This window comes from Beta vulgaris, chromosome 1 (genome assembly GCF_026745355.1).
Source record: "Beta vulgaris subsp. vulgaris cultivar EL10 chromosome 1, EL10.2, whole genome shotgun sequence".
Lineage (NCBI taxonomy): Eukaryota > Viridiplantae > Streptophyta > Magnoliopsida > Caryophyllales > Amaranthaceae > Beta > Beta vulgaris.
The window spans coordinates 26,348,933-26,359,419 of NC_079202.1; the positions used below are offsets into that span (position 1 = coordinate 26,348,933).

Below are 10,487 nucleotides of genomic sequence, written 5' to 3' on the forward strand. Positions count from 1 at the left end.
TGAATGAATGCTTCAGCTTCCTTCAAAGCTTCCGTCAATGTGGTGATTTTCTTCTTGACCAAATCAAACTTAAAGCTTCCTGGTCTTAAACCTCTGATGAAGGCGTCAAACGCCACTCCCGATTCAGATCCTGGATCTGCAATGCTTCTAGGTTGAATTCTTCACATAACCTCTCAAGGCCTCTTTAGGACCCTGAACCACCTTACCAAGTGCATGCTTGTTTTTTGTTCTTGACGATTAGCCACAAAGTGACTAGTGAACAGGATACTGAGCTCAGTGAAATTGTTCACTGAGTTAGGCGGCAAATTGTTAAACCATTTCTGAGCTACTCCCTTCAACGTAGCTGGGAAATTCTTACACCAAGTAGCATCGTCCACCCCTTGGACATACATCTGATGCTTATAGGCTGATAGATGATCGTCTGGATCTGTTGTTCCATCGAAAGGCTCAATGGTCGGGAGCTTAACCTTTGGGAAAGGAGGGGACTCCATAATTCTGACCGAGAAAGGAGTTGGCCAATTGATCTGGAGTGCCCCAACCTGACCCTCAATGGGTATGTGCTCCGGCGTACTCCTTTAGTACCGGATTAGAAGAGGTGTTAGCTAAGGCTTGACGCCTATACACCATTGGCTGCAAAACTGTTTTCTCTTGCCTTGGTGAAAAGCGAAGGTCCATGGCTTCGTCCTACTGTTCTGGAGGGAGCCTCAATGACGGATCCTTCATATAAGGAGTGGAACCAGAGGCTGAACGCTGCTGGCTGCCGCCTCTTGGCTTCCAGAATTCCCTAGCATCAGTTTCCATTTTGTGGCCGGTAGAGGGAATATTGTCTCCTGGACGGACTACCAGCCTCCAGTCCATCTTCCTCCTGGAGTCACTAACAGCTGGCTGCTTTCCTTTGGAAAGCGGCCTGGTCCACTCTCTTGGGACCTCCCTTTGAGTGGCTCTGCTGCCTCTCCTCCTGGACTTATCTGAAAGAACAACATATTGTTCTTAATCTGCTCTTCCATGACAACGGCCATTCTGGCCTGGAAATCATTTAAGACATTCTCCAAGTGAACAGCTGTCACTGGACGATCAAGGTTTACTGGATGACTGGAGTCATTGTCCTACCCTCCAGATGGACGGCAGCACGGCCTCTGTCCCGTCCACGAGGTGGCCTCTCATCATCCACAGTGTCTTCTACTTGAACTCTAAAACTTCTGTTCCTTGCGACATTTGATGAATGACAATCCGTCATTGTTGCGTCTCCCCACATACGGCGCCAAATGTTACGTAGTGTAAAACTAGTAACTAATACAAAACTCCCAACTTCGGATTCTTAATTTGGAGACTTGTGCAACAATGATTGGCTCAGATCCCGATCATACTCTGAGCAACCTGCAAAAAGGGACCCACCCTGGAGGTTTGGTGGTATTTCCCCCTCCGATGCTTAAGTCAGATATCAGGGATATGAAGGAACTTTTAGAGAGAGAAAGTAGAGAGAGAGAATTTATGGCAAATAACAGTACTATGCTCTGAAAAACGTACCTTTCCCCTAATTTCAAGGACTATTTATACTGTTTGAAATGACTGTTGTACCTTGATGTCACCCTAATTTGGGAGCATCTGATTGGCTGAGCAATAATATCAGGACACGTGGCAAGTGCTGATTGGTTAATATATTTTACCCTTTAGCTGAATCAAGCTTTACTTCATTGGGCCCAAGTACAATTTCAGGGCCACAACAGAGCTTTTCAGTCTACCTTTTCCTCAGAAAAGTGTACTTTAGCCCAAAGAACCTGCAGGCCTTTGTACTTTTCTTTGCATAAGAGAATGCCACATGTAGGGCTGAAATAGTGCCATGTGCCATAAGGGTAGCCGTTGATTTTTAGGCTACAACACAACTATCTTCATAATATTATTATTCAGAGAAGTAATGTATTCTTCTGAAAAATATTCTGAATGTTGCAATTCTTTCAAAATCATGTTCACTGCCCCATTGTTTTGTGTTCCTTCCATGGATTTTGGAAGGTTCATAACATAATCCTTCAGTTTCTCTGGAAGCACCCTTGTTCTGCTGGGCCTTGCACCATCTATCACAGGATGTGTGATGGGACTAGCAACATCAACTTCAGTTCTCCCTTCTTGTGTCTCTCTTTCATGGAGATCTTGATTCTGATTGAGATCAAGAGCAATCTCCTCAAAAATGTCTTCATCACTTGAATCTTCATGAGAGACATCCCATCTCTTATGATGTTGATGTGATTCTTTCTGTCATTCTTCTACAGGAAAGGGAATATTTCTTCTTGAAACACAACGTCCCTGCTGACAAAGATCTTCCCTTTTGCAATGTCATATAAATTGTATCCTTTTTGGCAACAAGGATACCCAATCATTACACTTCTTACACCCCTTTCAGCAAACTTGTCAGTAGGTTTTCTAGGTGTGCTAGCATAACAAAGGCTTCCTATGACTCTTAAATGGCCATAAGTTGGCTTCTTTTTTCATGAGCTTTTCATATGGTGTCTTCCAATCAATCACTATAATAGGAAGAAGGTTAATCAAATGTGTAGCAGTCAAGATACACTCTCCCCACAAACAATTAGGTAAGTTAGCATGAATCTTTAAAGCTCACGCTGTCTCAAAAAGGAATCTATGCTTCCTTTCCACCCTACCATTTTGCTGAGGTCTTCCCGCCACACTTCTTTCATGAAAGATTCCCTTTTCTGCCAGGATTCTTCCACATTCTTGTTGGAAAATCTCTATTCCATTGTCTGATCTCACCTTTTTAACTTTGTTGTTAAAATGGTTTTCAACAGGAGCCAAGAATCCAACAATGATTCTTTTCACTTGCTCTTTGTTCACAAGTAAGTGGGTCCAAGTAGCCCTTGAATTATCATCTACTATATATAGTAAGGAAGTAGATAGCACCTGTTATAGCTTTTATACCATATGGTCCCCACAAGTTAATGTGTATCAAATCAAAGATATTTTCAGCAATTGAACTACTTGATATAAAAGGCCACCTGTGATGTTTAGCTATAAAGCAAGTGTCATAAAAATAATTTGTTAAAGTCTTACAGTTGCAAAAATCTAAGTGTTTCATCTTAGACAATGAGATGTGTCCTACTCTTGCATGAATTAAATCTAACTTAGGACATTCCTTCTCAAAATCCTTTCTTATTTCTGTTGCCATCACTCTCCTTTCTCTTACATCATCATCTTCAGGCTTCCTTTCATCAATCACTAGCTTGTACAGGTCACTTTCATTCCTTCCATGAGCTATGATCTGCTCAGTGGTAAGGTCCTGTACACAACAACCATTTTTATCAAAGATGAACTTCATGGCCTTGTTGTCTTGTATCACCTTACTTACATACAACAATTTATGTTTAAAATCATCCACAAAAAGCACATTTCTCAAAGTAAACTCAGGGGATATTTTTATATATCCAAATTCCTTTACCTGTTTTGCTGAACCATCAGGTAGGTCTACTTTTACTGTGCCTTTCAGAAGTTTTATGTTTCGGAAAAACTTTATGTTGCCACATATGTGATCACTAGCACCTGAATTTATGATCCAAGAATCACAATCATACATCTTTTTATGATTTACAGCATTTGAAAGAACTGCTTTACCTGCAAAATTGCTGTAAGCCACTGCATTTCCTCCTAATGCCTTCATTACTTCTTGCACCACAGTTGAAATAAGCTTGCTTTCATCTTTCTTCTCACTTGACTCACCTTTATTGCTACTGAAGCTGAGAGGGGTATCTTCAGTTGTTTCTCCTTCATCTTTTATGACATTTGCAGCCTATTTGTAGTTGTTTCTCCATCTAGCGTCTTTGGATCTATCTGGATATCCATTAAGTTTCCAGCATTCCTCCCTGACATGATTCTTTAAACCACAGTGATCACATTTCTTTCCTTCCCTCTCATGTCTCATTTTCTTGTAGTAATCTTTCTTCTGAAATTGTGCCAAAGGACCCAAATGTTGCACTGGTCTGCTCACATTCAAAGCACTCATTTCGTTTCCCAAACTTATCTCTCATGTGATCTGTTTTTGCTTCTCCACCCGTAGCACAAGATTGTAAGCCTTGTTGACAGCAAGCATAGGATCCACTCCCAAGAGATTTCCTTTCATCTACCCATATCCATCATTCAATCCCATGATGAATTTGAGTATTTTGTTGTTTGATTGGATTTCCATCATCTTCTTGTGCATCTCACAGGTGCATTTGTTCATAGCCCCACAAGTGCATTCTAGCAGTTCTTCCAGTTGACTTATTTGATCCCATAACTCCTTCAGCTTACAATAATACTCACTTACACTCAAATTGTTTTGTTGGAATTCCCACAACTCTTTCTTGAGATGAAACAGTTGTGGTGCATTGGTTTGTCCATATCTTTCCACAATCTCTTGCCATAACTCCTTAGTTGACTGCATGGACACCAAGCTCCCAGAAACTTCACTCTTAATTGTTGCAAGCAACCAAGATCTGACCATGTAGTCACATCTCACCCATTTATGTTGCTCATCTCTAGCCTTAGTGGGTTTTGGGTGTTTTCCTTCAAGGAAACCCAGTTTGTTTTTGGCTCCAAGAGCTATCTCAATGCTCCTGCTCCAGTTCAAGAAGTTATTACTATTAAGGGTGATACTTCCTAGAGCTGTCCCAGCATTTTCATTCACAGCAATAAAAAGAGGGTCTTTGTAAGGATTGTGAGACTGACTAGTCTTCTCTCCCTTTTCAGCCATATTTTGCTTGAATGTATAAAGATTGAAAATTTTAAAATTAATGGATGTGTAAAGAAGTTTTGATAGCTCGGTTGAAGATCTTATAGACCTTACTCTGATACCATGAAGAGAAATCAAAACCTCAACAATATTTTCTCCTGATAATTTCAGGGGGGATTTTTCTCTATTCACAGTTCATATTTCTTGAATATTTTCTCTTGTGTTACAACCGCTATTCTATCTCCATTCTTTCACTATATACAAAAGGCAAACATAATGTACAGACAAAATACAATAAAGACTAGCTGTATAAAAGACAAAATAAAGGTACAAGATCAGTCTAGGATCATGTGACCAATATTAGAGCACTGATCTTGTAGGATATATGACACAGCAGGGTGTGTGGAATTCTATGCTTGTATATTAGTGACAGAAGATACTAATTAGTTGTAGTAGCCTAATTAGTAATTAATCATCATTATGAAGTAGCAGCTAATCACCATTCTTCACAGGTTGGCATGGTAGACTTTATATTATGAGTCTTTGAAGATGCATTTTTGACCTATAATTTCTCTGAAACTCCTTTTATATTTTTAAAAAATTGGATCAAAACTTTATTATTTGAGTTGCAACTTTCGCAGTTCTTCAATTCTTTATCTTCGATACGAAAATTGAAATCATACTTTTATATATAAAACTCCAATAAGTCAACTAACAAAAATTATGGGAGGCAAAGAGTATGTGATGCTAAAAGTAGATGGAAAACATCTATGAATTTGTAGTTATATTGGTGCATATGTACATATCGCTTTTTTTTTTGGGCGGAAGAGTAACAAGATCATTACCCCCCCCCCCATTTTTTTATACCTAATTTTAACGTTTTCGCTTTTATTAGGGAGAACGGATCGTGACTATCTTCCCAAATTAGCAAATGAAAGCTACTTGCTTGGATTATGTGAATTTCTTCGTAGATTATGGGTAGTGCTAATTAGTTTTTTTTTTAGATTTTCCTTGAATTTTGTAAGATATTCAAGTTACGTCAAATGTTTAATTTGAAGATTATTCAGTAGTCCATCGATTATCTACAATTTGCTATTCCATGAATACTTCTTTTATATATCGTACTTTTGTTTTTAATAAGTATTTTTCATTCAAATTTGTTTTTAAGAAGTTTGTATACTTATATATGAATATTTGGGCAATTAATTAGGTATTGCACATTGTTATTTGAATTTAGCGTGAGACTTGAAATTATGTAAAGCAATTCGTGGCCCAAAGTACTTTGGGCAACAAAACTATTGTTGCCCAAGATAGCATTCTTGTAAGGGTACAACACACAATGGGCGACGACAAATAGTAACTGCCGCACAAAGTTCCATAATATTGGCTACAAAAGGTACGTTGTCGTTGCCAAAACTGTGTCAAGTATAGGCAACAATATAAAAGACCTCGTAACACAAAATAATAGCATTATGAGCAACAAAAGCATTTCGACGCCCAAGCTACTGTTTGTGCAACGCACATGATATTTGACGTCTAAAATGTAATGGGCGTCGAGCATAAGACGACGAAATTGGCGCGCAAAAATCTCGTGCCCAAACCTTTGTGCAACGAACTTGTCCCATTAGGCGACGAATATTTTTGTTGCCCAAAATCTATTTCCTTGTAGTGCAATACTAGACTAGATATGTCCTATGTAGTTAAGTCTTTGAGTCAGTTCATGCAACAACCTCGTTCATCTCATCTCTCTACTCTTATACATACACGGAGATATGTATCTCATAACTAAGGACAAGGGATCTAACTTAAAGCTAGTGATACTCTACAACTTTTGGCCTATTCAAACTGTGATTGGGTAGCTTGAAATGACTCTAGAAAGTCTATTACTAGATATGACCTTCTCTTTGGTAACTCACCTATTACATGGTGATCTAGATACAAAGCATTGTCTCTGAATCATCTTCTGAGGCAGAATAATACAGGGCTACGGCCTCAGTAACTTCAGATATTACATGGAGTGTCAGATTATTGGTAGAGCTTGTTGTTACTAATCTTAAACCAATGATTATTTTACATTGTGATAATCAGTCAGCAATTCACGGTGCAAAGAACTCTGTTTTGCATTAGAGAACTAAACATATAGAGATTGATTGTGATTTTACAAGAACTAAAGTGCTTGAGGGATTAATTCATCTCACTTGCTTTCCTTGACAATCTCAATTAGCAAATATGTTTACCAAGTCTTTAATTTCTCCCTAATTCATAAGCATCTTCTTTCTGAGTTAGGGTTGTATGATCCTAGCTATGTCTCCTCCACCCCTAACTTGAGGCGGGTATTGAAGCAACTCCTACTCTATTGGAATCATCTGCAAGCTCACAACTATTAAGTTACAAAGCTATTGGTTCAACTCTAATGAATTATAACTATTTTATTTATTTTTCCTCTCTTTTTTCTTCTTTGTAAATAGTATCAGCTTATATCTAGTTGAGTCTATAAATACTTTTATAATAGAGCTGAATCATTTTGATGACCAAATAATAAATTTCTTTGATTCATTCTCCTCTAAATTTTCTCAAACTTAGTTCTACATTTTAGAAAATATCAAATTCATCATATTTTGTGATGTTGATTAATATGTTGGCTTCAATATATTGTCATCGATGATATGTTTGTATTGACAAATGGTCCATATTAACATTATCCGTTCACAAAAGGAAAGAGTAAGAATAATGTGCAAATGAAGAAAGTGCCGAGGGAAGAAGTGGGGGTACCGCAGATTCCGTGGGTTCCAGGCTTGCAATCCAATCATTTGTAGCAAATACTGAGAAGCCAAAACACAAAGATAAACAGAAACCGTTGAGGAGAAGTAATGGGGGTGTTGCACTCATGCGTGCATGCTACTGTTACCCCTACAACATCTACACCTATAGAATCTCTCCTCCTCTAATTAAATCATGCCTAATAATGTCGTAATTATGCCTCTCTCACATGTAATTTGTTGTCTATTTTTTTAACCTCTCATTTTTGTGCTCTTTAATACACTTCTTGCTTGCCACCCCTCTTTTTCAATCATTGTAGTAAATAAAAAATTACAAATAAAGTTATAAACATGAAATCCACTTGATAGATTTGCGGACTCTTTCACAATTTTTTTTTTTTTTGGATGTGTACTCTCTCTTAGCTACATAAGGTGTTGTTTGACTCCTTAGCCACTCCTTCCCTCCTCCTCTAATCCTTCCCATCATTTTCTCTTTTATTTTCTATATATAATCACACCTTCTCCACTCCTTTCTTCACCACCATCACTTTGTTAAATTCTCCAACAATCTCTCCCCTCCTTTCTCTCTGTGTATCCATCTATCACTAGATATGTTTATCTATCCATTATAGCCTTAACTTGGTATTAAGTCTCATTCTTCCTCTATCTTCTCTTATTGAGCGGTGGTGGTGGTTCCGGTGACTGTGGCAGCACTGCTTGGGTCGGTCGTGGATCGGTCGACGCCAAATTACAAGACATGGACGGTCAAGATGAAGTGATCAACCACAACAACAACAATAACAACAACAACAACGACGACGACAATTGCAATGACAATAACAACATAGGAGGAGGAGGGCAATCTATTGTGAAAGGCAAAAGGACGAAAAGGCAAAGGCCACATTCTCCCATCCCTTTCCGCATGATCACCAACTCCAACACAAATATCACCACAACTAACTCATACAAAAGTGACGAAGGAAGCGATATCTGTAGCAACAACAACGTGGTCGAGGACAACATGACACCCACCACCACCACCATCGCATCTGAGGAAGACGATGTTTATTATCGTGGTGGTCGAACCACCACGGCGAGTACCACTGAGGAAGAAGAAGATATGGCTAATTGCCTCATTCTCCTCGCTCAGGGCCACTCTCGCGACCTACAACCACCACCTCAACCACTCCTTTCTTTAATGAAAGATGGTTCAGCTGGAAATAACAATAACAATAATAATGTGAATAACAAATTCGTTAGCCGGAAATTCATGGAAACACCATCAACAACAGGGAAGTCAGGATATTATGTGTACGAGTGCAAAACATGTAGCAAGACCTTTTCATCCTTCCAAGCACTTGGAGGGCACCGCGCCAGCCACAAGAAGCCTAAGAATAAAGATGAAGATTACAGCAACACCAACAAGAGCAGATCAAGTAATATCTTTCAAAGCATTATTCCCTCCACCAACACAAACACCAACACCAACAGGCCGAATTATAACAATAACAGTCATCTTATGCATTCATCTGACGATGAGGATCCACCATTTAAAATGGCGAGGCATGTCAATAATAACAATAGCCACCACATATCCTCTTCCACATCGCTATCACTTCAGCTCACAAATCGAGCCTTATACAATGGTATTACCAACCATCAGAGCAGCAATAAGGGTAGAGTTCATGAGTGCTCCATTTGTGGGGCTGAGTTCACATCAGGCCAGGCCTTGGGTGGCCATATGAGGCGTCATCGAGGGCCTGTGACAACCGGTGCTGGGACTGCTACCTCGCCAATTATAGCCGCTGTCCCTTTAGCTATTGAGCAGGCGCCTACTGCCAATGAGATATCAGATCAGGATATGATGATTAATTCTATGAAAATGGCACATGTTAGAAATAATACTACTACTAATGTATTGTCACTAGATTTGGATCTCAATCTTCCTGCACCAGCAGATGAGAATGCAGGTGATCATCAAAGGGAATCTAAGTTTGTATTTGAGTCTAAGCAACCCTCAAATGATCAACAACCATCTTCGCCACCGCCACCGCCACCACCAGAACCACAACAGCAGCAACAACAGCTTGTTTTCTCCTCACCTGCTTTGGTGGATTGCCACTACTAATGTCAAGGTTGAGTTTTTTTTTTTTTAAATTATCTTTTACTTTTTCCAATCTTTCAACGGTAATTATTTTTCTTTATGGTAACTTATACAGTGAAAATACATATATGATCAAGTCATTTTTAGATGTTGAGAGTGATTTTTTGTTTTAATATTTCATTTTTTAGATTCAGAATTGATAATATTCATCATATAATTAAGGATTTACAAATGATTCCAATTAAGTTTTTGGATTCTTTGTTACAGAGTAAAGTATCATTCATACTTGATCAAAGTTAGGGGTTATTAATTTAGAAATGGGTTATACGGTCTTCCTTTATTTGTTCATCTTCCTCCCATTGTAACTGATTACATACATTTGACTTTGTAGATATATTGATATATACGGTAATTGTATTTGAACCAAAATGTTTCACTATTTGGGTTTACTTTTTGTGCCCCATATTATATGCTCCTTTTTTTATTTGTGGATGTTAAAGTTTATAGACTTGGGCCAAAACTGTTTCTTACTACGCGTCCATATGTATTTAATTATGGGTAATCTTGTTAAAAAATACTAATTATGAATGTATAGTAATAATTAATCTTTGATAGTGCAAAACAAAATATAATATTATAATATGATAGTTGTAAAAGATGTTTCTTGAAAGCTCATATAAAGGAAATAGAGCATGCACTTCCATAATACATAAATTTTGCATGAATTAAGTAGCAAAATTTCCCCTCATATTCTAATAGTTATTCTTATATAGAAGTTCCCATTGTAAGGACAGCTTGCTAACGTTCATTTCCTTAACTTTTCAAAATAAATTCAAGGAGTTGTTTTGGGCAGATTTGTGGAAATTTTTGAATGTCTTACAAGGAGTGAAAAAAGAATGGCGTAAGTGTG

General features: G+C 38.2%; 1 protein-coding gene across 1 annotated transcript; it reads left to right on the top strand.

The window, feature by feature from the left end:
• Positions 1-7,642: 7,642 nt before the first annotated feature.
• Positions 7,643-10,138, top strand: LOC104898669 (zinc finger protein ZAT5). Its single transcript, XM_010685775.4, has one exon. The coding sequence runs from the start codon at positions 8,231-8,233 to the stop codon at positions 9,599-9,601; it is 1,371 nt and encodes a 456-aa protein (XP_010684077.2). The 5' UTR covers positions 7,643-8,230; the 3' UTR covers positions 9,602-10,138.
• Positions 10,139-10,487: the final 349 nt, after the last annotated feature.

Bases quoted from the DNA above. Each gene is read 5' to 3' on its own strand.
- LOC104898669 (XM_010685775.4), top strand. From the start codon at position 8,231: ATGGACGGTCAAGATGAAGTGATCAACCACAACAACAACAATAACAAC.